The 26,823-nt window shown below is 37.2% G+C and overlaps 1 protein-coding gene across 1 annotated transcript in view; it reads right to left on the bottom strand.

The window, feature by feature from the left end:
* The window catches only part of LOC150076045 (uncharacterized), a 198,471-nt gene that overhangs the window by 72,893 nt on the left and 98,755 nt on the right, over positions 1 to 26,823 (bottom strand). Inside the window, exon 2 of the mRNA XM_090387578.1 lies at positions 9,440 to 10,311. Within this exon, the coding sequence (XP_090243704.1) occupies positions 9,440 to 9,826 (387 nt within the window). The 5' untranslated portion in view covers positions 9,827 to 10,311. The remainder of the gene's footprint in view (positions 1 to 9,439; positions 10,312 to 26,823) is intronic.

Raw genomic sequence — 26,823 nt, 5'->3', positions numbered from 1 at the left:
AATCAAGGGATTTTTCTTAGTACTACCTGTCTTGTTGGATGACTGCTTACTATTCTTGAGATTTTGTGCTCTGAAGGAATAGGTTATCTCTGTTTGCTTATCAACCTCTGGATGCACTCATTCATTCTTGATGATTGGGGAGTCTTCCGCTAGGGGCGCTGCTCGATTGGGCTCTATTATCTGACATTTCATCCGCTAAACTATTAAGTCAGCTGGATGATTCATTTTGCTAGCTTTCCTGACCGTAAGTGGAGCTGGATCATCCATAGTAGAATTAATCAGTGTCCCTATAGTACAGGTGGAGGGTTGTTTCAGAATTGCAAACTGGCACTTATTACAGCCAATTTTAAATGAAGCATATATGTATTTTTACTGACAGTTAGAGTACAGTAATTACGAGGTTCAGTTCCTCCTCAATTATTGTGGTAACTTGTTTTATGGTCATGTCAGGTGCAAGCCGTGTGATAAATTTTAACATCACAGCCACTTGGTCTAATCATAAATTTCATAATTCTTTTCCGCACTGATTTCAGCAGATAGGTATGAGTTTATGATGCCCAGATGATTTGATGAGATGCCGGTGGAAGGAGCAACTGGAGGCGAGTAGCGTTTTCTACCTGAGTACTGGTTTGTATTCGGGTTTCTAAATACTTTCAGTCAAGTGGGGGACTTCCTGAAGGGTCTTTTAACTATGAAACACTGCTATAACTGCCTGTTTCAGAACTTATCATTCACCATTTAACAGAGATAGTCTTTAGTGTTAGTTCCCAGAAGAAACAGAGAAAAAGAGGAAAAAGAAAGAGAAAAAGCTACCGTGCAGCATATACTGTATGTAAGAATACTTCAAGAAAGTTACTAGTTGATATCTATAAAAAGCGCCAAAAACTCGCTAAGAGGAGACATAAATGAATAAAACAAATGTAGTCTAGTGTTTTTTCACAAATATCACCGAAGGCCACATGGTTTACATTTTCAAACAACGCTTAAAATATTTGAAGTGGTGCAATCCTGATGCAACTACTTATATGAATGGAAAATGCTTGATCACAGAAAAAATTCCCTTTTTTTGGAAAAAAGTTTTAACTACCTCGATAGAAAAGCAGTTCGGTATCTCTAAATTTGAAGTAGTTCAATACTGTGGCAAGTTTCTGAGAAGATGAACCGTGTATGAAAGATCTGCATCAGTACAAAAGAAATAAAAAATGTTTTTTTTTTATGTAATGCAAAAAAAAATTAAATTAAATAAAAAAAAAAAACATTACATCACTTCAAATAAACCGAGCTTTCCAGTCTAATACCGAGAAGACTCATTCAGAAGGTGAAGAATGCTTGATAGATTTGAAATAGGATATACCAAAACATCCCGTGAAAGAGAAAATCGCAGGGTAGATTCAATACTGGAAAAAGTACAAGTACAAGACCGACATAATTCGCTGTGCAAATGAAAAAGTTGTTATTTAATTTTGTGACAATGCAACCAAGGCCATGAGATGTTAGTGTATTGTATCTCAATATCATATTAAATTTATGCATTTTATGTTTAGTTTGTCAAACAATGATAAACCCGTGTTTTTGGAAGTAAAATCCATGCGGCCCTCACCCTTCACTCATCTAGACAGGATTCAAACTCAGGCCTTTTCCCCACGATGTGGAAGGAATGGTGATCTTAACCACTATGCCAACTTTTTTATTAGTTTTATTTATGGACACTGACTTGCATATTTCTAAAACTAATATCACGGCCGAGTTCCATATTTTTTTTTCAAAAGGGCAGTGTTTCCCGTCCTAAGTTCAGTGTCACAGTTTGATTTGTGGAGAATAATGTGGCCGATAGACTTGCACGTTCACAGTCTCGAGTCTCAGCTCAGAGAACCACTGCGGGAAGAAATGAAAAGTTGAGTTCGTGTCCATGGTGATTAATGTCTCTTACTTAGTTGAAACCTGCTCTGCTGTAAGAAACATTTCCATCAACACTGGTCACAAATAGATGAAATCTGTTTCCTACAGATTGCCTGCTGCATTAGAGACCAACGAAATCCTACACTGTATCGATGTGAACTGCAAATCGTTATCTTTTCTCTTAGTGTCTACTCCTAATATTTTGTTAACACCGTGCATATGTGTAAAAGCAGGAAGAGAACAACATTAAAGGTGGACAAAGGCTTGAGCATCAACGGCTCATAGGAAAAGAAAGCGATGCTTATGATGTAAAGAAACAATATTTTTGAATGGAACAGGCATAATAAAATGTATAACATGAAAAAGAAGAAAAATTGAGTCCGAGTCCGGTATCTACAGGTAATTTCAGTCTTCGCGAGGTGCACATTCGTTATAATCAACGCCCTTCATACAGCGGATGGAAAAGTCCTGAGTCCGAATCCGGTCAATGACGTGAGGAATTTTTATGGGCTTTTTCACAACATGGCTGAGTTAGTCGGTCCCAAGCGAGGGTAACATGGTTCTTCTCTTCAAAAAATCGGGTTTTCGTCTAGCAACAGGAAAATCGAACAAACAAGGTATCATTATAAATATTCATAGATATAAATAGGTTCAGTTGTTTGTACTTACCAATTAATGAAATGTGCTCCTCGAAAAGTACACCTCGCTAAAATCCAGCAGCTCTCAATCCCTGAGGGTGCCGGTTTTTAAAGTTTACTGTACGTATAATTTCTTCATATTCATCCATATTTTTTACACACGTGTGTATAAAAATGAGTGACTGGACAATACATTATAACGATGTAATTTATTAGAAAATACTGTTAGAGAAAGCCGTAATGGAACACAGAGCGTTTACTTGGATCACTCAAGCTTCTAAGGAAGCAATGAGTACGATAACAAGATGCACAGTTGGCTTAGAGGCAATCTTTTAACATTTTCCTTCGAAACTAATTTAATACTGTGAACAACGATAGGCCTAACGAAATTAGACACGCTACTAGGCATTTTAATAATTTATACAGCTCTGCCGCGCTAAGAAATGAAGCTTGATAAATGAAACTGCTAATAGCAATGTTTTTTTTTTTGCCAAACCTCTATGAAATTTAACGAAGGTGAATTGGAACACATCACGATCTCCCTGCATTACGCTAAATGAGCCCCAATAAAATATCTTGTCATGCACGCAGCTGCCTGCTTTGATGTTGATAATCACGGCCGTGCTTTAATGTTGACCCGCAACCAAATGCTATCACCGATAGTAAACCTCATCACAAATCATTCCGCTTATCGCTTGTTACGGTTAATGAACTAGATACTTTAATTATAAATCCCCGAGGAAAAAAGGCATATATGGTAATTTCAGTTAAAAACTCAAATATTTAACTTCTGCTATAGTTTACACATAGAAATAATTGAAAATATGATTTACCATTTATAATACACTCAAATCGGAGTTCAATTCCCGTTTCTTCGTGGGCATTCATTTCACAGGCGTTGAGTAGATAGCAGGGAAATAAATATCTAGTTTAAATAAAGCGATCATCTACAAGTTTCTGATTCAATTTTTATCTGCCATCTTCCATATATACGAAGAATACTTTGAAAGATTTTCGCTAGGGGCGCTGCTCGATTTGGTTCTATTATTTCAACAATAAACATAGCGTCCAAAAGAATTACCATAATAATTTTAAATAATAATAAAAATTAAAAATAATTAATTATTAATTAATTCATAAAATATGCTCAAGCTAAATCTATAAAGTCTATTTATTATATTAAATTATTTCTTTATTATTTAATTATTATTTTATTATATTCTGTCTGAAAGTGAAAATCAAAGTAGAAATGGCTTCGTTGACAAAATAAGGGCTGTTTAAAAAGTAGGCTAACAGATATTTTTGTGAAAGAACATTTAATTACAGAACAATGAAACGATTCATAAAAAGTACACTAGTGTACATTACCTTTCGACATAGTCACACATAGCATTAGCATAGGCATATGATGCAAGAAAGAAAGTTTGTACAGCATCAGCCAAAAAAAACACTTCCCATTTCACCCATCCATTCGCTCCAAAAGTTTGTCTGCTTATTCCTTGAATTTATTTAAGCTATCAACTTCCACAACGACAGATGGAAGTTTGTTCCAGGATTAACTACCCGCTGGCTAAAAGCAATTTTCCGCACATCTATTCTACAACTGTCTTTCCTCAGTTTGAATTTATACCCCTCAGGTTCGTGATCAGAGCAAGAGGAAGAATCCCATCAGCATTGAGCCTGCTCAACTCATCCGAGTCCTTATACACCTCAATCAGATCACCTCGCAGGTGCCTAGTCTCCAGACGCTGCAATTTGCAGAGCTTAAGCTTCGTAAGAGCACCTCTTTTTTCCTCCACCAGTCTTGTTGCCCTTCTCTGTACTCGTTTTAGCAACTCTAGATCCTTCCTAAAATGAGACCTCCAGTCCTGTTCGCAGTACTCAAGGTGTGGCCTGACCATTGCCTTATACAAGGGGACAATCTTCTGGTACTTGTCTCACCACGTCACAACTGTAGTCGAAAAATTAAGGGAAGGATTATGCAACGCGCTGTTTAACTTTCAACGAATCGGTTTTTTCTGCAAAGTCATTTTGTCTTTTAGAAATCGGAAAACTATACACAATTATACAGTTGTCTATGTTTAAGTAGCCATTTTTTAAAATCAGCTAATGCCAACGGAGAAGTACATATTCAAATTATTATGTTAGGATCACCGGTAAAATGATTACATATACCCATATACGCATTTTGTCTGTAAATTGCGTGTGTTCTCTGGTCGATTTGCCCGTTTTGCTGAATAAAAAAATCCCAATTTCTGCGGAAAAAGCCTTCTTATCTACGCCTGAGACCGACTAACTCAGCCACGGAGTGAAAAAAGTCCATTAAAGTTCCTCGCGTCATCGACGGGATTCAAACCTGGGCCTTTTCCACCCGGTGTGGGGAGGACGGTGGCAATACCACTGTGCTACAGTGGTATTGCCACCGCGTGTGCTACAGTGGTATTGCCACCGCGCAGAAAACAGAGAAGTACAGCCTCCCGTAATATAAAAGAAAGAAACGTTTATAAGTGTATCTTTACTCATGTGATGTTTCACTACTGGATAAAGCAAGGTTTCTCCCCCAATGAAACTTTTCAAACAGCTCTCGTAAAAAATGAAAAATATTTTCCGAATATTCAGAAATAGTTGTTGTTGTTGTTAATGTTGTAGTAGGCTTTTTGGAGCATCAGCAACTGAGGCCATATTGCTCCGCATATATTGTCTTTAAATTCGTGTGTTACGTGGTCGATTTTCTGTTTGTTGGACGAAGAACTGAGTTCCTGGAGCAAAGACCATGCTGTCCTCAACTGAGACCGACTAACTCAGCCACGTTGTGTAAAAGGCCCATGAAAATTTCTCACGTCATTGACGGGTCTAAACTCTGGTCTTTTCCACCCGGTGTAGGGAGGAGGGTGATTTTACCAACTATGCTATACACGAAGGCGATCTTCTAGGATTAATGCCTAAATTTTTGCAACACTCTTCTGTTACAGCAGTTGTAAGGCGTCCTGTGAGTTCTTAATCATGCACTGATGTTCTTCCACATTTGAAATATACCCGAATAGTCTTCTTCATAAGCAGCGACCATTTCTTCGTGGATTGTTTTGGCTATTTTCGCTTTTAGAAAAAGAGGAACTGAATCTCTGATCTGTATTCTACTTTATGTATTGTGGCACCTCATTTCATTCAGCGCTGTAGAGGAAAAAACTGAATTGTCAAAGGGGGGGAAAATGATTTCCGGATTTATATTGGTCTGAGTTTAGTGAAATTTGAGAAGACTGGACAAATCATCCTAAAAGAACCAACGTTTCATGAAAATCCATCTACCGAGAGTGTTGAGTTATTACATGCGAACGGACGGACAAACTAATAATAATTTGCAAGATTTGTATTGGTCCGATTTTAATAAACTTTGGGACGGCATGAAAAGTCTGTCTAAGAGAGCTAAATATAAAATTTGATCAAAATCTATCTAATGTGAGTTGAGTTATTAAATGCGGACAGACGGACAAATAAATAATAACTGTTCCATTTCTATTGATCTGATTTTAACAAAATTTGGAATGGCTCGACTAATTTGTCTAATCGAGCCAAATCTGGAATTTTATGAAAATCTATCTATTAGAAGTCAAGTTATTACAGACATACAGACGGACATGGTGAAGATAACAGGCACTTTACGCCAATATGCCTAAAAATACATTTAGTTCACTATATTTCTATAGAAAAAAAATTCGTTGTTCAGTGTTATACGCTGCCAATGTAAATAAAAAAAAAACAAGTGAAAGATGTCTTACTGTGTATCTTGCAAAAATATTATGATTTTTTTTCTCAAAAGATTATGATTAACACAGTCAAGAGAAGGTCGCTTTGAAAAGGCCGATAATATCTCACATACGGCTGCTCTTTGTCATTAATAATTTAGTAACTGAACTATACGGCTAGAAGAAACTATCTTCTCTTTTAAATGCCAATAACTTTCGTCCCAGTACAGTCAGCACAGTTCATATGTCTTTTGGGAGTATAATTTAATACCATTTGTTATTTTTCAGCGATATTTTTATTTTCTTTCAGATGAACAGTTATAAAAAGAAAAGAAAGTTGTAAGTTAACTGTTTTATTACAAAGATAATATTGGGATATATACAGAAAGAATGTGTCTTTAATTAAAGATAATTAGCATAACTAGTTAAGCAAAATTTTTCTACAGCGATCTATCTTTGTAGAGACTATTGCGTTCATAATCTTTCACCATGGTGAAACTTTTCATGTGGTTTATTGTTAAACTTATTGCATATGGCATGAAAAAAGCAATGAAACTCAATGGAAGCTGACATTTTAAAAGATTTACCTCCTTTTTTTCCAAAGACCAGAATGAAATGAGTACCACTTTTATGATTGGACTTATTACATTCCTGTCGTTATAAGGTTAGAGAGAGATCTATCGTGAGTGAGATACTTAAACTGGCAAGGATCACAATAATGCAATTTTAAAAGTTTTAATGTCACAATAGACTGTGAATCCAATAATCTTCAAAATACTTTTGTAGAAAATTTTATTCCCACCAGGACGGCGAGGTGGTAAAACACTTTGGTTTGCAAAGTATTTAATTTTCATCCAGAGACTATACACTTAATCGCCAATTTATTAAACGCACTTCGTCATCCGAGACATCGACTAGGGACATTGGGTGTATGTGCGTTCAGTGAGAAAATGGCCTACAGTGCGACCTAAGCTTTGAATGCAGTTTGACAGTTGGCTCTAGCATCCCTGTGGAATACTTCGACATCTCGTGGCGTCCATTTCCCGATGACTTGATGCTGTTCTGAAAGCTAAAAGAGGCACTGATCGCTATTAGGTCAGTGTACCAAATAAATTGGCTGCTTTGTGTATAAATGGCCAATTATACCAGTGTCGTTGATATTCATATTTTGTCTTTAAACATTTTCAATAATCAAGTATATAGAGTGTACAGAGATTAGCCCAGCTTTGTTTTCGTTTAAACCTGAATATAATTTAACCCCAGGGGGCTCACATCTGGTGAGTATGGGCTTGGCATACCCAGGGCCCTGAGCTGGATATCATCATTTTTCTCTTTCTTGATGATTCCCTTTTACTTTTGACTCTCTTTCTCAGGGTAACTGAAATTGTTTTTTGGCTGGTGCAGCAAAAACCTCAGGCTTCCTTGCACCATATGGCTAATAATAATAATAACTATTTTTCTTATATATAGCACTGAAGTATATAGAATTGAAGTATGATATTATTATTGTACTTCAGTGATACATATTTGAGGAGTAATGTAAAGTTTCGGAATTTCTGTGAAAGAAAGTTTATGAGCCCCATTCTCAAGCAAAGTTAAGTACATCTTTTCTCCCCCGCATCCCCAGTTTTTCCATCCTGTGGAAATCTGCGGTGATTGTCACATGACCTATTTTCGTCATAACAAATGCAGTTCTCTTGAAACACCTGCTAATATAATGGTGAATATATTTTAGAAATGAAAGACAACGAAGACAAAGACTTCCTTTTAAATTAAATTTCCTTTTTATAACTTTTCCAGCGTGTTTCCTTTTTATGTTTCTCATACAATAGGATGATGACAAGGAGAATAACCGAAATTTTAATTGTAATGGACGCTGATTACAACCAAAGTGGTTATAATCAGCGTTTTCCGATGTCGGGTGGAAAAAGCGCGAGTTCTAATCCTGTCAATCACGCGATAAATTTTTTGTGGGCTTTATTTTCACACCGTAGCTGAGAAAGTTGACCCAAGAGCGGGTTGCATGGTTCTTCATCCAGTAAACAGTAATCCGACCAAACTATACACGCAGTTACAGGCATAATATTATTGATGACTCATAGCCTTAGTTGCTTTGGCAATAAAAACACACACACACACACACACATACACACACATACTGACTATAATGCAAAATATAGTTTTTCGATACACAAAAGAAAAAACAGTTTTTCGTTTCAATTTTTAAAAGTTGGAAAGACCTTTATAACCATCCTGGATGTGGAAACAATGGCCAAACAAGGTCATCTTAATACAAGGAAATAATCATTTACATTTGCAAAAAAAAAAAAAAAAAATAGATAAATAAAAAATTGAAGACTGTGCACGTCGTTAATGAAACTTTCATTCAAAAGCAAAATCATAGTTTGCAGATATTTAACGTTGCCAATGAATAAATCTCGGATTTCGACACCTAGAATTTTTCATTATGTACGTTGGACTTTGTTATATCTCTAAAAATAAATTAGTTAACAATTATATTTTAGAATACTGTATTTTTCTTTTCTGTATTGTACCTGTTAGCTTCTGTTGTGTTCCTACGAGTGCATGGACTTGGATCATTCTCATATATGACGTTGCAACATCAGAAAACTATAATCAGAATATTTATATTTTTCTGCTAAGTTTATAATGATCTTGGTTTTCGATTTTTTGACAACGGCATATGGAGAAATGCAGTATAACCCTCATTAAAAGAAAAGGTGCTTTCTGTATGAAACCAAATGAACTGAGGTCTTCTCCTTCTTCTTCCAATAAGCCTTCGGCTTTGCAACGGAGAAGCTATTATGGGAAATTTTCATTCTATCACTAAACAAGTAATGACTTTATTGGTGACTTAACTTTAAAATAAATATCTAATTTACGATTTTTAACAACCACATATAGGAGAATGATGACCTTCATAACCATCTGGTCTATGAAGACCTAACAAAATACAGAACTGTGACATGGTAGTCTGAGAAATGTTTTGTCTGACGAGCTTTTGCGACAATTATAAACCAGAAAAGGACAGCGGACCATTGAATCTCGTGGTAGTTAAGTATTAAATAAAAGAGAAATACTGAAGCGATGCAATTAAGTTTTATAGAAAAAGGTTAAAAATTTCTTAAGCAAGCTTACCGCTCTGGATCCATAGGGGTCCACGAAGAGACTCAGTGTGCGAGAAATCCCTAGTAAACACAGGAAGACATTCACAGATGTAAGATGTGGGCGGGTTGAGAGTTGTGCTCGTAGTCCAAGGATGGTGAAAAAAGCTGCACAAGCCAAAATGAGGAAAACACAAGCGAGGCCGTACGTGTGGATCTGCCACATCCATCCCAATTCGTTTCTTAATTTCGACCAATCAGGAGGGACCTGCACCTTTTGACTCCACCAATCAGGTGATTTATGATTATTACTAAATTCATCGGTGGTGTTCTGGAACCCCATGTGTACCACGGACGAAGTGTTCGCAGTTGGCTCGGCTGCGCCATCATTAAACATAACAAGTCGGGATTCGTTTGCCATAGGTACGGTTAGTTCAAAAAGGACTGGGCATTGAGAAATATCTATTAACTAGTGGAGTATTGCATAGTCGAGAGAGTTCAGCTACTGATAATTACTGAACGCCAAGAAATAAACTGGATTGAATAATCCACCGTTCTCTGGTAGAGGGCACTGGATCGCCACGGAGAAACTTCCATTGTCGAACTTTAGTAGGGTTTTTTGGTTCAAACTCTCCAATGGTGTTTATGTCCGAAAATTATACTTCATATGCGTCTTCCAAAGAAATCAAAGTTTTTCTAACTAAATACACTTGATATAAAATTACTTCGAGCTGTTACTGTAAATATTTAGTAAACACCTCATCTCCGTCGAGGAATTCGTTTCTGAAGAATTGGAGAGGTAGTAGTATGGAATTACAGACGACAGGTTCCGTTACTTGGCACATGCGGAATTTCAGTGTGCGGAGTCCATAAACATGGATTTAACTGAAGAATACAGCCAAATATCTGAAAATACAGAAAAAAATATTTAGTATCACGTTCAAGTAAAATAAAAACGACATATCATGACAGCATTCAATAGATACAAAATCCACCCAAATAGCAACACATTTAAACAGAAAGCTTTAAGATTTCTATTTTTCTTACGAGGTCAAAAGAAGAATTTTATCTAAAAATTATGACAAGTGCCTAAATAATCTGGACGATTAGATGGAAAAGGAGTTGATATGTCCAGTCATTGACAAGCTGTTTTCATTCAAATTAATAAAGCAGTTTGTTGGTAAAAGGCAGGAACTTTTTTTTACACACTTTTTAAAAAATAGACCATGAGACAAATCTTAATGGTATACAAAAGCCACGAAGAAAATCCAAATTAAATCATGATAACACCACAGCTTCTGATAACTAACCAATTTAAATGGTTGTAAAATATCACAAAGAGAGCATCTTGCGTGCAGGGAAAATTTATGCTTGCCAACTAAGACAGTTATCTAAGGACTGGAAGGTCAGGAGCCCATGAAAAATCTTAGATTCTCTGTAAAACTGTCATAGGATAATTTTCACTTAATTATCTCACAATAGAGCAACTCATATGGTTTGAAATAGTTCCCTATGTAATAACGCCTGCATAAATCGTGGAGCGATATCTGGTATCTAATGACGCAGTACGCATCATAAGTGAAGAAATGTGCAAATTTCGCCATCTGGAGACAGCCTTCTATAATTAATTCTAGGAGTTTAGATTGCCCGTGTCAGACAGAGCATGCAAGCAGCAGATTTTTAAAAATCCTCGTGAACATTACCAAACCCGTCAACATAACCATTTCCATTTTTTATTGGTCAGTGGAACTGAAGTTATTAGTTCCCTCAATTAACATTTGATTTTCTGAGCAGCCAACAACAGAAACGATCAACCATTTTTACTTGACGATCGTAGTGAAGCTAAAAAAAAACTTCTACAGAATATGCATCATCAGAATGAAGCAAAATTAAACTTTGTAGCAGTCATAAATCATGTCTTTATTAGAGAAAACGTACAGCTCGAGAAGACAAGGGAATAAGAATAGGAAACTTTTAATTATTTTTCCAATTCTGGATAACAGTTTTCGATGATTTACTAAACTCATCGGTGATGATTTAAAAAAAAAAAATTTATAACGTGAAGCAACAGTTGTGAAGAAATATAATTTCCGAAATTGAATGTCGTTTTTAATTCTCTTTCGACGTAGAAAATCGCTTTAAAGAAGAAAATTGCAACAGTGTGCTCAGTTTAGGAATAAATTATGAATATTAGTCGGCAAATAAACGCGAAAGATGAATGATGACAGCTTAATCGTGTAGTTTAGAAAAACTGGTGTGTTTAACTACCATGAAATTTAATAAAAATACCGCTAATACAATAATTAATGTTTTCAAAAGCCCTATTACAAGCTACAACATTAAATATTCTTATTTTTTATCCTAATAGGGTACAATGATAAACTTTAATTTGTATAAAGCAGTGTTTCCCAATCTTTATCGGATGTGGAACACTTTTGAGTTAACAAACCCAGAGCAGAATGATAATCGTGTGACATTTCAACGGCCCCGAAGATCCCTAGGTCTACGATTGGTGATGCCATCTGCAAATGGAAGTCGACTGGCGCTAAAACAGTCAAGAAACAACTCGGAAAACCTCCGAAGGTAACGGAACGTGACATGAAAGCCTTGCAAAGAATTGTCCGCTCGGAACTCAGGTAGGCGTTGTCGCAGCACACAGTCCTTGGTGAGACGATTTGGACACATGTCAGCACCAGCTCAGTGCGCGGAATGCTGCATTAAATGAGTTATCACGGTAGTACAGAAGCCATTAGCTACTAATCACCTAGACTAATGCCAGACACCGTCTAGCTTGGTGTAAGACCGCCGTTCTTGGATCGTAGCCAATCGAAAGTCATGTTTTAAAGTGAGAAGTCGCTGCACATGGCTTACCAGTCTAACGGTCGTGCCTAAGTGTAGCGAATCCCCGAAGGAAGCTAACTACCAGACTGTATCATCCCGACGATGAAGTTTGACAGAGGCAGGGTATTGTTGTTGTCTTGTTGTAGAGTTTTAGGAGCATCCATGGCCATATTGCTCCATGTATATTGTCTGTTTTTTTTTCTGTTTGCTGGACAAATCACGGATTCTGGACCCCGGATTCTGGGAAAAAAAACTTACTATCTACGCCTCAGACCGACTAAGTTTGTTCTATCAGTTTGACTATTTGTGATGTATTCAGTAGTAAAAAAAAAAGTGGGGAAACAGACATGTATGAAGTAATGAAATTTTTGGATACACCGTGCACACGGCACCCAGCTCCTTGACATCCTGCAACTGGCCCTGAAAATGCGTGGCTTTCGCATACACACTACTCGGACTCCCTCTAGTCACTACCTGGCAGAGTAGACGCAGCGAGATTATACATTATCTGGTCCGGATTCACTCCTTTCTAGACAGTTACCAACAGGTTTGGTCTGTGATTATCTAGCGGCGAGCCTGCGACCACTGTTTTGGAGCTCGAAATGTAAGGAAAATTTGATTTCACCATGATGCCCATCACAACCTCAAAAGACATCAATCGTAGTGCATGATGGAAGAGATGGGCATTGACCGAGGCAATTTAGTTATTTGAGTTACCTTGGTGCTTATTAAAAATAACCCAGTTAGATTGTTAAAGTCTGCCGTAGCCGAGTGGTCGGGAGCGAGAGTGCAGTAGCACGCGCTCTTTGAGTGGACCGGGATTCAAGCCCGTAACTGCTAAATGCGATTAAAGTTTGTATTGATAACTTATTGTAAACTCCACTGGTCGTACCGGAGTATAAAGAAGAATTTACAATTATCCATTTAATCTCGATGTTTTGGAAGTTAAAAATGCCAGAAACGTCACGACCAAGACCATCAAGCGATTATCAGCCGCAATAGGTTATGGGAGCCGCCGACCCACGGGAGTCCCATTGCTAACACCACGACACAGGACTCTATGCCTCAACAGGGCGAAAGAACATTGGCGCTGGACATTGGATGATTGGAGACGGGTCTGCTGGTCCGATGAGTTCCGTTTCCAGTTATTCCGAGCGGACCGGAGGGTACGTATTTGGCGGAAACCGCACGAAGCTATGCACTCGTCATGCCAACAAGGAACTGTTTAGGCAGGTGGACGGTCAGTAATGGTCTGGGCATATTCAACTGGCACACGTTGGGTACGTCTAGACACATTTCTGAACAGTCCAGGTTACGTCTCGATCCTGCAAATCATCTGCATCTCTTCATGGTAATCGTGCACCCACAGAGCAATGAACTCCTCCAGCGGGACAATGCGTCTCCCCACAGAGCCCTGGTGATTAGAACATGGTTCGAAGAGCAATCCGCAGATTTTACCACCATGGAATAGCCTCCCCTTTCACCGGACATGAACGCCGGAACATCTTTGGGATGCTGTGGAAAGGTCTGTTCGAGCTTTGGATCGTCCACCCAGGAGTGCGACGGAATTATGGACAGAGGTGCAGCAAGCATGGATGGAGATACCTGTGGAACGCTTCTGTAATCTAGTGGACTCAGTGCCTCGCCGTGTGAGTGCCCTGATCCGGGAGAAAGGTCTACTCGTTACTAGGCAGGTATCCCATAATTTCTGTCCAATCAGTGTACTAGTTCCAGCAAGATGGCCCGAATCAGCAATGTCTTTCATCCAATTCTGACTCATTTAAAAATTTAAAATTTATGTTATTTTCACTCTTGCATATCGTTTTAATAACTGTATCGGAAGCAAACTAAATTTTTAAATTGCAACCTACATAAGATGTCCTTATAATCCCATGTCTACTTGTATACGATCTTGCAGTATACTTCATTGCACATTACCACATTGATTCACTTCATTCAAGACTCAAGATGAAAATTATCCATTTAATCCCCTGAGTGCTGGGTGACGCAGATCCACATTGGGTTTTATAGATTTCTCTACGTTTTTGTGGAGAATGTCAATGCGCCAAAATTTTGCGGTATTATCGCGTATTATAGCAGTTTTTATTTTGGACCTGTGTCAAAAAAAATCTCTATAGCCTACATAATCGTAGTTTAATTGTATCGCCCCCCCCCCCGTATTATCACACTTTATACCAGTTCGTTATCTCTACACATTGAGCTTACTTTCATTGTTCACTATCTTCAGAAGGATGATCTTATATTTTTGGGAGGTCAGTGTATGTGCATGAATAAAATATGTTTTTGTTGTACATCTTAGTAGGAAACAGTAGAATAATCTTAATTTATTACTAACAGGAGAAAAAATCTTAAACCTGGTCCTTCATATGAAAATAATAAAAAAATGAAAATACTTCTTGTTAAATAGTTCTAGACAAATTTATTATATTTCATAATAGAACATTTATGATTAGAAGAAGAACTTTTTATTGCGTACAGAATTATACATTGTAAAAAGATAAAAACGAGAGATTTATAACTAAGGGACCTATTTTCCATATCCTTCAATGCAGTAAATAACAGAGAATAGTTTAATTATGTTTTAAATTAAATAGTGGATTGAAACAAAATACCTCCATTAGGGTACGCTGGTAGGAACCCTCTAATTTATTTTAACAGACATATCTGGCGAACTGGTTTTTCATTTTTGGAAAATAAACTAAAAATAATCAATGATTACGAAAATAAACCCATGAAGATGATACTCTGTAATAGGGCAGTTACTCCCAATCTTCTTATCTCTTTATTGCACCCTAGAACGTTTGCTGACATTGGTGCAATAGCCGTTTTTATGGTCATTGCGTGGTGCAATGACCATAAAAAGAGATGATGTCAATTCTAAAGAACCACGGTTATTAACTCTCAGTTTCCTAATATTAGCACACAATATGTTTCTCCACAATAAAAAAGAAAAAGATAATATGAAAATGAGATCAGATCCACAATTTTCCAAACTTATTCAATATTTATAATTAAACATCGTAAGATATTAATATTGGAGCTGAAACATAAAATGTTATTTTTTATTAGAATTAAAATGGACAAATACCCTTCGGGAACCAAGTAACGCTAATGCTGAAGAATCAAATCTCTAGAATAAAAATTACCTTACGTTTTTTTTTATTGCATTTACAACTAAAATTAAAAGAGACAAAACCAACGTCAATTTAATGTCAGAACTAACGAACAGTTTAATTAATTGATATATACGATATTAAATTGTCCCAATTTTTGTGTTTCACAACCGAGAAAATTCATTTCTCATTTGGAATTAGCAATAAATCCGTTAATTACTTCATTTTGGCTTCAAACAACTGCACCAAGAAATGGAACAAAAGTTACGCTGACACGACGCTTTCAAAATGTCTCAATAAAACCCGGCTACAAAAAGGCAACGGGGGAAAAAGTAGTGCCAAGAGACCAATCAGCAAAGTTCCTTGCTTTGAGTGCTATTGATTTTACTGTCACAAAAGCAATTTGACAAATTGGTTACTTTTGATATCATCTAATTGAGGTTTCGTAATTCGATTATTAGAAACGTTCCAAGCACCCACTTCAAACAGATTTTAATTTATTTTCAGTTGGAACGGCAATTTTGCATTGAAAGATTTTCAGGTCTCACTTAATTAGCGTGAGTCAAGCCCTCGTGGGTAGCACACAGTTGTTAAAATCACCATTTTCCCTACACCAAGCGGAAAAGACCAGAGTTCGAATCCTGTTAAAGACGAGAGGGATATTTTATGGGTCTTTTGAGTTAATCAATCTCAGGCGAGGGTAGTGTTTTTCCCCCCTCCCAGAAACTTGGGGGTTTCCGTCTCACAGACATACCTAGCGAGCTGGAGCAATCAGCAAATCGACCACAGAATACACGCAATTTACAAACATATTATATTCGGCTCAATGTGTACCTAAAACTCAACAACAACAGTGTAAGTCGATAAGGTCAAAGTAAAACTGTAAAAGCGGAATATGAATATTCACTGATGCCAGCTTAAGAGAAAATGGATGTGTTTATCATTGAATAAAGAATTGCTTCTGCGTGAATGTTTTTCTAGCATTTTCCCTGGATTAGCGATAATCCAGAATTTCACGGTTGAAGCTGACAACAAGGGGCTTATGAACACCAAACTTAGATCACCCCCCCCCCACCTCTCTCTTACTTCAAAATACTTCTGCCCACATTCCTCACTTGCACATATAGGGAAAAAAATATATAATAATAATTCTTTGTGAAAACAGTGAGCTCAGTGCAAGATGAGAAGAGGAATAACATCCCACCTTACTTAACATAGCCATCGTAAAGAGAGCGTTGTTCGGCCATTCATCGATCGTAGTTGCCTTTGTCAGCCATTCTAGTGGAAGTTCTGTTGCCATGGGCAACCTACTGCCATGGAGATGGAAACGTGCAATTCTGTTTGGAGAGGAAGGTGTCGAGCAACAGGCCTTCCTAGATAAACAGAAGGTAACATTCGATACAAGACGATGGAAGAGAAAGGATCCCCCTCCAGCCATATGGAAGTTGAGAATACCATCTCGATTATGTTTAATATTGTTACCAACTAATATGAGTTGCGATTAAGATTTAACACAATATCCTTAAAGGAGTTTGGGGCAATTCAAGACATTCTGGAAGCAGAGACCAATTCTATTATACTGATGATATATAGGAAGAATCACTTAAATCTCAGAGAGAGTTAAGGATGAAATAGTTTTAGCTCTAACTCCTCATCTATCTTTCTCTTCTTGGTATTGAATTCAGTAGCACATTCAGAAATATAAAACCCTCTTCAAACACTGGCTGCCCGACCAAATATTTACGCTTTTCCATTTTCTCTCATTTTCTGTCGTGGTTCAAATTACATTTTTTTTTTCAATTTATTAAGAAACTAAAGGATGTCATGTCAAGCAGTTGTACTGGTCAGAACAATTACAGCATTACATCACGTACAAAGGATTAGAAATGCGATGATTTTTCGATTACATTCCGATCACTGTGTGTGTGTGTGTGTCTGTCAAAAATGTTCAGAGTGACTCCACAGTGAACGCTAATTACGACTCTATTAGAATATGACACATCAGGAGTGATTTTTGTCAGTGTTGTGGACATCATATTGCACCGAGAAAGGTTTTTCTATGAACTATGGCCCTACAGCAACTACCAAACATGTTTCGCAGTTGAGATGTATCGACGACTTTAAGCTTTATTTTTGTCACTGTACAATCTGCAATGTTCCTTCATAGTGCATCTCAGACGTGCTTGATGAGATTTAGGTCGGACAATCCACATGAACGATACCGTCATCTTCCAGTACTCTTGACCAGTTGTGCTCTATGGAGTTGAGCGTTGTCATCGATAAAAAGAGCTGTTCGCCTCCTCTACTAATTGCAGGATATCATCTCTATATCTGCATGGACTCAAGGTCCATTTCCTGATGATGTGGAGGGGTGGGGGGGCTCTGTACGACCACAGAGACTAATGCCATCCCATGCCAACAATTCAGCTCCACCGAATTGACTGTCTTCCTGCACTTACATGTTTTTTGTTTCAGATTCCTCTTTCACTCCACTCTAGGAAGCGAAGAAAATCTGACTGAAGGTTTGTCTGGTCTGCTATTACCTGAACTTGTCCGGAGACTGGACAGCCGTCATCTGTGCGTCCAATCCTGATGATGCGGGTAGTATTGGGAAAATTCGTCTGAGATGACATTTTCAGATGCTCTACTACAATGATCGACAGAGGTGTCGTCTTTTGCGGCTGCTACTCACGAGTGCCATGTGTGAAATATTGGTCAAATATTTAACGAAACAGCTGCACTCCTGAATTTTCATGTTCTCGGCCTGTGTTCGAGTTCTGTCGATGATGTGAGGAATTTTATGGGACTTTTTCACAACGTGGCTGAGTTAGTCGGTCTCAGGCGAGGGTAGCATGGTTTTTTCTGTTGAGTACAGACTATCTCAACTGAATCATGCCGCAAGAGATTTCTGAGAAAGAACGAGGATAGCGTGGACGTTTGGCTGATTTTAGTGGAATAGAAATCCGTTCATTGCTATTCCACCTTGCCATCAAAACGGGAAGTTTTAAGTCAAAGGTGTCTTCTTCTTGATATCATGTCAAGAATTTAGTCATAGCGGAGTTACGAGGAGACGAGGAACATGTGGAAAAGAGCATTGAGATTGGATGGTTTTTTCTCCCGGAAACTTAGATACTTTATTCAGCAAACAGAAAATCGACCTCGGAACACACGCAATTTACAGACAATATACATGGAGAAATGTGGCTTTAGTTGCTGATGCTCCTAAAACCATACTGCTAGTACTACTATTGCTACTACTCTCGGCCTGTGTTTTTTGGAGAACTTAATAATTTATACCGGCATGTCAATCCGTGAAACTGTGTTTATCATCGAAGCCACAAACAGATATTGATATGGTAGTGTACACTAAATTCTGCAGTCATCCTGACTGTCCTGACCAGCGTATACTCTCTCTTTACAAAAGAGAAATGTTATACGCTTTAAAATATGTAAACTCCGCCTTTCATCTCGAAAAACAGACAAACCGAACTAGCCTAGAAGAAAGAGAAAAAAAATTATACACCGTTTCTCCACATTCTTCAATAATTCAAAGTTCACGAATATATGGACTTTTCTGATAAAATCTTACGTCATTAGATGGATCCGATAAACACAGGATATCTTGTTTTAGGAAGCATCTTCTTTCACACAACGGTTCATTTTTGAAAGTCTCTAAAAGTTGGTTGTCTCCTTTAAGAAAAGATTTAACCCCAAGCCATGAAAATGATCGATCGATCAATTTGTGTCCTCTAATTAACGCAGTCATAATTCTATTATATCTGTTCGAGCTTCATTTCCAGCTGGTTTGTAATAATCTTCTTTTCGTCTAAGTAGTCTGACTTTGGTGCCGTGCGCAGTCTTTGGCAAAGATCATTAATCAATAAGATGAGATCGTGAGACACGGAGACTAGTTTTATGTCGTGCTTCTGTTAAACTATTTCGGATCGTAGTCAGTGATCTGAAGTTTTAGGTTACTTAAGATGGTGCAACTTATCTGATGCTTGTAGTATTTTCTCTAGGTGATGATTTCTCTCTTAGGAATAACGAACTTGTTGGTTTTTTCTTGTGATACAGTCAACGATGTAGTTTTTTGACTTTTAAGTATTAGGGACTTTAAAAAGAGAGAGTAGAGGTTGTAATAAGTCACAAATGGCCAACATTCAAAGAATGGAAGAAACTAACCTAAAATCTTTCTGAATAATCGTGAATGAGATACTGCAGCATCCAGTATACCCTAGGACTCTGACATCTTTCTCAGAATGAAAGAACCTTTTCGGGAAATATCGAAAAGAGATAAGACAACTTGCATTGTAAACTGATACGCCGAAGATAATAAAAACCGCTTTGCAGATGTGATTACATTGAAAGAATGTGTTGACTGAATTAAATCTTATTCTTATAAGAACGCGCGTTGAATCTTATAAGTTGAATCTTATAAGATTCAACGCGCGTTCCGAACAGATGGACGGAGGGACATAAGTAAATTATTATATGGATTACAAAACATAAAAATAGACTGGCCCTATATATTATGTCTGTAAATTGCAAGTGTTCTGTGGTCGATTTGCCTGTTTACTGCATGAAAAAACCGAGTTTCCGGGAGAAAAACTATGCTATCCTCACCTGAGACCGACTAACTCAGCCACGTTGTGAAAAAGGCCCATAAAAATTCTTCACGTCATTGACGGGATTCGAACTGAGATATTTTCCACCCGGTGTGGGAAGGACTATGATTATAACAACCCTGCTATCGGCGCAGACTCAGTGTTAGGTTAGGTGTGTGTGCTAATCGCCAAAGCAACTAAAGTTATGAGGCGTAAGTATATCGTGTCTGTAATTTGCGTGCGTGCATTCTTCTTTCGGTTGGCTGGACGAAAAAAAAAATTCAAGTTCTGGGAGAAAAAACCATGAAATCCTGGGTGAAACTGACTAACCCAGTCATGTTGGGAAAGAAGACCATTAATGTTCATCGCCTCATTCTTCATCAATGATGGATTGGAAATTGAATCTTTTTCACTTGTTTGGAAGGATGGTTATATCCACTGACTGATTGAGAATCTACCTCCTCAATTTCATATCATCCTACAAGAAATATCGACATTAACAAAAATCTGGACATGCTGTTCAAGATACAACTATCGTTGCACAGGCAAGCACAATAAGTTGAGGCATTTTATGATATTAGATCTGCCTCTGATAATGTTGCTATAAACTCCCTGATGATAATTCTTGAGAAATTTTTCACCTTTCAAAAATTTCGCCTTTCTTATATCCTATAACAACCTAAGATCGAGGAAGCTGAATATACTGAATGCTGAAGTGAGCGTTTCCTATGTTGTTAAAACGGCTTACTACAAGGGAGAGTTCCAACATCGACAGTGGATTCACAAGTCAAGCAGATGATCTAAAATTCTTTACAAAATGTAATGATCCAGAACAGATCGGCTATTCAATTAAAAATGGAATTAAAAAGTGATCACTAGGAAGCAGCAAATAAATAAAATAATATGAAAGAAAGAATAATAATCTGGATCTAAATGACAGAGAAGATTCTTCTTCTGTGACCGTTCACAAGAAAATAGCTAAAAACAGCTGTTCTAAACAAAGATTCCATTAAACCACATCTCGGAATGTACTTATAGACCGGTAGTCGTCTACTGCTATGATTATCGTTGCTTATTGTGATTAGCGAAGTAAAGTAATTATTAGCCATTGGACCGTCCTTAATTAATAATATGCTGCATCCAACTGGGTTAATGCTTGATTGCCTTAAGAGCTTTCGGGAGACTCATTGGAATGTGCAGTGGCGGCCCACTAATATTTGAAACCCCCGGCGAGCAACTATTTTGAAGACTGCTCCTGCACTATCAACCTTCCACTGTCCCATTTCTGGTGTTGTGCTTCCCGCGTATCAAAATACTTCCGCCATCTGATAAATACTGCAGTTAGGTTGTATACATTAGGAAATAGTGATAAGCATTGCACCAATTTATATAAGCACCATTCCTGCAATGACATATAGATAACAGAAATGGTTCAAATTGAAACAGGCATCAGAATGAATTCACGGCTCTCTGTGCTTATTAACATTTTGCACAAATATTTATAGAGAATTAAAGCCTGTGACTTTCATGCACTAGCGCAATACTACAGAATATGTAAATTACATAATATTCAATTTATATATGAGTGTCTCGGAAACTGCAACCTTCCTAAGAGCTTTCACGTACGACTATGTTTCGAGTGCATCGAGAAGACCATTCATCCTGTGGTCGAAAATAGCTCGTTTACAATCCAACGGAGTCTTACAAGATTTGTGCAGAGAGAGAGAGAGAGAGAGAGAGAGAGAGAGAGATAGGCGGTCAAATCACCACTCAATACAATGATAACCAAGAGATACTTCACACTGCACAACTTGTCGCACCTTATCACGGATGAAATATCACAACCGACAACCGAACTGGGTTCCACACCTGCCAGCAGAAACCAAGAAGGTACAGTGGGCTCTGAAACACTAGCACTGGACAGTGAAGGAGCGGAAAAACGTTGCCTGGACCGAAGAATCCTGGTTCTTGCTGATGGAAGGACTAGAATATGAAGAAAACAGAATGATTCCATGGACTTAATTAATTTTCCGGTGATAACGGTTTAACGCCACGTGTTTTTTGAAGTGTACATTGGGCTCCCCCCGTAGTATAACTGGAATAACAATTAGATATCACATTTGGCTCGTTGAATTACACAATGTTTATTTACACAAATAAATAAAATTCGTTGAATTGCCTTAAGAGCTTTCAGGAGACTCGTCGGAATGTGCAGTGGCGGCCCACTAATATTTGAAACCCCCAGCGATCAACTATTTTGAAGACTGCTTCGCTCTATCAACATTCCACTGTATTGAGCAACATGAGAGGGAATGTAGTCTCTTGAAATGGCTTCCCCGATCACCAGACCTCACTCCAATTAAGCACCTCAATGAGCTCTTCTGAATAGAGATCTGCAACCATCCAACTGCAGGAGCAGTTGAGTTAACATGGCCCAGCATCCCTGTAGCACGCTTCCGACATCTAGTTGGATCCATGCCACGAGGAATGCAATCTTCTCTGAGTGGCTAAAGGGGAAGCCTACTCACTATAGTTTATTTACCTAATAAAGTGGCCACTCAGTGTATAAAGTATGTAATAATCCTTATTATATTATGTTTATCAGCCATTTTTGTGGATAAAATAAATTAAAAATGCTTGAAAGAAACCACGGTACACTACATACAGACAAATACAAGCATCATGCTATAAGTGAAGACGAGACTGCAGTAAGTACATTTTTAAAAACTTCTTTAAGATAAAGAATGGAATGAAATTCTAAAATGTGAGAATATGTTTAAGGTAAAAATGAGAATTTCAAAATTTTATTAAAAACTGGAATAAAAAATGTTCAATGCAGACATATAAATGAAAATAGTCTGGTTAATGAATACTCCAGTTCTGATGGGACAGCAGAGATCCAACAATTATTTTAATAGGACATTTTTGTTATGCAAATTATGAAGATGGGGCCCTCTTCTAGTCTTGTACCCGTCAGAAGGAGACAGTCCCTCTTATTAAGAACTTAATGTTCGTCACAAGTTTCACATGATTATCCAGTTTATACGAAAGTACTATTCTACATTAAAAATTTATAGACACTATACAATAAGATTTCGTGCTCTGAGTTGCCTAATTTAAGTAATTGCCCAACTCATTCCTGTAATTTTCCCTTCGTCCCAATGAAATCTTTATATTCGATGTTTTAAACAACAAAGTTGATTCTACAGGCAAAGGAGTAGTGTTGGTTGTACTGTTTCAAATTCGGTGCATTGCTGTCTCATAATAATTTGAGCAATTTAACAAACCCGCGAGTAGCCTCTCTTAAAGGGCCCTTTGGGCTTAGTTATCTGCTAACAGCGTGCACAAATTGTTTCGCTTAATGTTAAAATAAATTCGATGATAACTTCAATTAGCCCTTCATTTATCAGTCTCGTGTAAATTATGTAAGTCGGTTGATTCGAGTGGAGTTGTTCTTAACAGGTGCTGTGTCCACACCAATTTCATATTGGTAATAGTAATGTATGCGCCTAAATCGACAATATTTTACTGCTTTTCACAAAACACCTGATGGATGAATTATCTGAAAGGCATCATGGTGTAAAAATCATCATCAATATTGTAAAACTCGGACTCATTCAACTACTCTACTTTGAATTAGTGTATGTTGTCAGATGCCATTTACGACACCGAACACCATGTTCGCTTTGATGGGATCACCATCAAGTACTGCATTTCCAACATAAGTAAAGAGAACTGCGAGAAACTGATCACTTGATTACCAAAGTGGAGGTCAGGCATTTCTGCTCCCGATGCAGCTAATCAGACTTCCCTAAGCTATTAAATCCCTTAACTCTTAAACCCCTTACAGTTTTGTGCCTGAAGCAGGTATTTCGGTCGCTATACCTTGTGTGTCTATTATCTTCAGAAAATCCGTGGTGCAAATTCGCAGCTATCTTGACAGCGATAATTTGATATTTAGTTTTATATATTTTATTTTATTTAATTTTTAATATTTAAGATTAATCCACTTTCTTTATTTAAGAACAAAGGCTAATAGTCGCGATACTTGTACTTTCAAAAATTATGTCTACTGTATTACTGTTATAATTCGATATTATCCTCTATCGGTGTAAGCTATCCACTAATCGCATAAAACGAGGTTTCAGAAATGAGGTAATTTGGATGCTTAAACTTTGCTGAGACTCCAGATGGATTGGTATCAGAATCACTCCTTTTTTCGAAACCTAGAGTATTTCTATCCTTTATTAACACTATATAAACTGCCAACCCTGTTCGCATTTATGGACACAATAAATTCGCTCAGAACAATAATCCAAGGATTCCACCATCCACTAAAAGATACCATCTGCTAGAAAATCCACTTTTTAGCCCAAGACACCAGCATTAAATGTGCTGACATATACTAAACTTCTTGCTTAAAGAAACTGCATATAAAGCATCACATAAACCAGAAAAACTAGTTGTGCTCATAGCCTGGGGATGTCTAACATTCATTATCAGCATATTGCTTTATTCTCTCTATCAAATTACATCTTTTTTGCTTGCTTTATCAGTAGTATCTTGCTTACTTCGAGCAACTATAGTGCGATAGCACTACAGTTGCTTGAAGAGCGGGCACGTGTTTTAAAATGCACAGAATTTCCAGAGCTGCATATATAATTCATCCTGTAGGATGAGTTATATCCTAATTTGACTTTCATTATTGCTTGATATGGTTTGGGAATGATTAGGTTATGTTAGATGTATGTTAATTGCAAAAGCAACTGAGGTTATAAGATATCAGTATATTGTGGCTGTAATTGCAGGTATTTCTATCGAAAACATGTAAAAACTAGTGAAAATCGAAAGGTTATAATAGATTATTTTGATTATAGCAAATCTTTTGATTACTACTTATTCGATTGTGCCCATCATTAGTAAAAACTCCAGTTTCCTGGAGAAAAAACCGTGTAGCTTACTCCTGAGACCAACTAACTCAGCCATGTGTGAAAAAAGTCCAAAAAATTTCTCTGATCACTGACGGAGTTAAAACCAATGTCTTTACCATATTGTATACATTGATCATCAGTCAACACAATTTCATGAAAAGCTTTCCATCGCATTTCCACTGTCTATACTTCGAAGACCGGACTGTCACCAGACCCAGATTCTTCCATCAGGTTGAAACGGCGTATGTCATGATTCACTGCTCTAAAGAACTCGTTTCCACTCCTCTAATGTCCAGTTTCTGCAAGCACGACACCATTGTGTTTCGTGATCACGGGTGTGTGCACTACAACTTGGCCATGAAATTTATCCTAATGTAATGCCCTGTGGATAGTAATCATGCTGACAGTCTAATGCACTCTCCTGAGCGAATTTTCAGCGGCTGTAATTCGATTTTTTTGGCAACGCGTTTGGCCGTTTAAGCCTCTTTTCCATTAAAATATGCAGTCGGACACTTCGTGATTAAAATTTCGCATTTCCTTTCTTCCTTTTACCCCGCATGGTGTCATTGTCTACCTTTCGTCCTTTTACTCCGCATAGTGTTATTTTCTTCCTTTCCTCCTTTTACTTTTGCAAGGAATGATATTGGAACGTCATTGTAAAATGCAGGACAAATATTGTTGTTTTCAATGTCACTGGTGTGAATATATCTATATAAAACTGTTAATCGGCAGCAAACATCAAAGATAGCGTAATAGGTAACATTAACTATCACATAAAGTGCATTAAAGATCGCTTGCACTTATATACAATCCTTGACGTTAGCACAGTTAGTATAATCACCGTCTTCCCCACACCGGGTGGAAAAGACCTAAGTTTAAATCCCATCAATGACGCGAGGAAATTTTATAGGACTTTTACACAATGTGGCTGAGTTAGTCGGCCTCAGGCAAAGATAGCATGGTTTTTTCTCCCGGTAACTCGGGTTTTTCGTCCAGCAAACCGCAAATCGACCACAGTGCGCGCAATTTACGACATATTATATATGGCGCAGTGTGGCCTAAGTTGCTGATGCGCTAAAATCCTACAGCAACGACATATACACAAACACGAAAAACTGATAGATATCGACATTTGCAATAAAGTTACATTTAATACTTTATTTTTATTTAAAGCGCTGATTTATTATTAATTGTTATTTATTACACTATTATTATTTTATAATACTTCTCAGTATTTATTATTTTTTCGTATTACTTATTAAAATTAATTATTTATATTATTTTATTTATTTATTTTGCATATTATTTTCTAGATATATTTATTGATATATTAATATAAATATCACGATTCTTTGATATTTAAATCTTTCTCCGCTAGATGGATTCTGCTACTGTCGAACGAAGTCGTCTGCAATTAATTTCTTCAACTCTTAAATTGCTACAATTCTTATTGATATTTGTGGATAAAGGAATATTTTCATTTCGAAACCAGAACACTGTTTAAAAGAGACTGAATAATCGAAAAGTCTAGCAGTAGTGAGTGTTTATTTGGATTTATCGATTTTCATTTCATGTAAAGTACCAATATATATCTCTCTAGCGTCTATTATAGCCCTAATGTAGTTTATTTTTGGAAATCAATTTAAACATAAAAATGCAGTTATTATGATTAGGCTATTATTATTAGTTATAACGATATAAATACAATTATTTGCAACTTAGTTTGGTCGGTCGCTTTACGTCTCCAGAAAATACTGTAAGGAAAGAATTTTGTTTCTGACATATGAGATATGCATTTGGGTTGAGGAATTTTGTTTCGGTACCATAATGGAAGTCCATTTCGAAACAGAACAGTAAATGAAAAGCTTTTATCTAAATGTATCGGACAGAGTCTAGAAAGTTCCTGGT

The sequence above is a fragment of the Mastigoproctus giganteus genome, chromosome 13 (genome assembly GCF_048544385.1).
Source record: "Mastigoproctus giganteus isolate SK-2022 chromosome 13, ASM4854438v1, whole genome shotgun sequence".
Taxonomy (NCBI): Eukaryota; Metazoa; Arthropoda; class Arachnida; order Uropygi; family Thelyphonidae; genus Mastigoproctus; species Mastigoproctus giganteus.
This window is presented reverse-complemented; position numbering and strand designations above follow the sequence as displayed.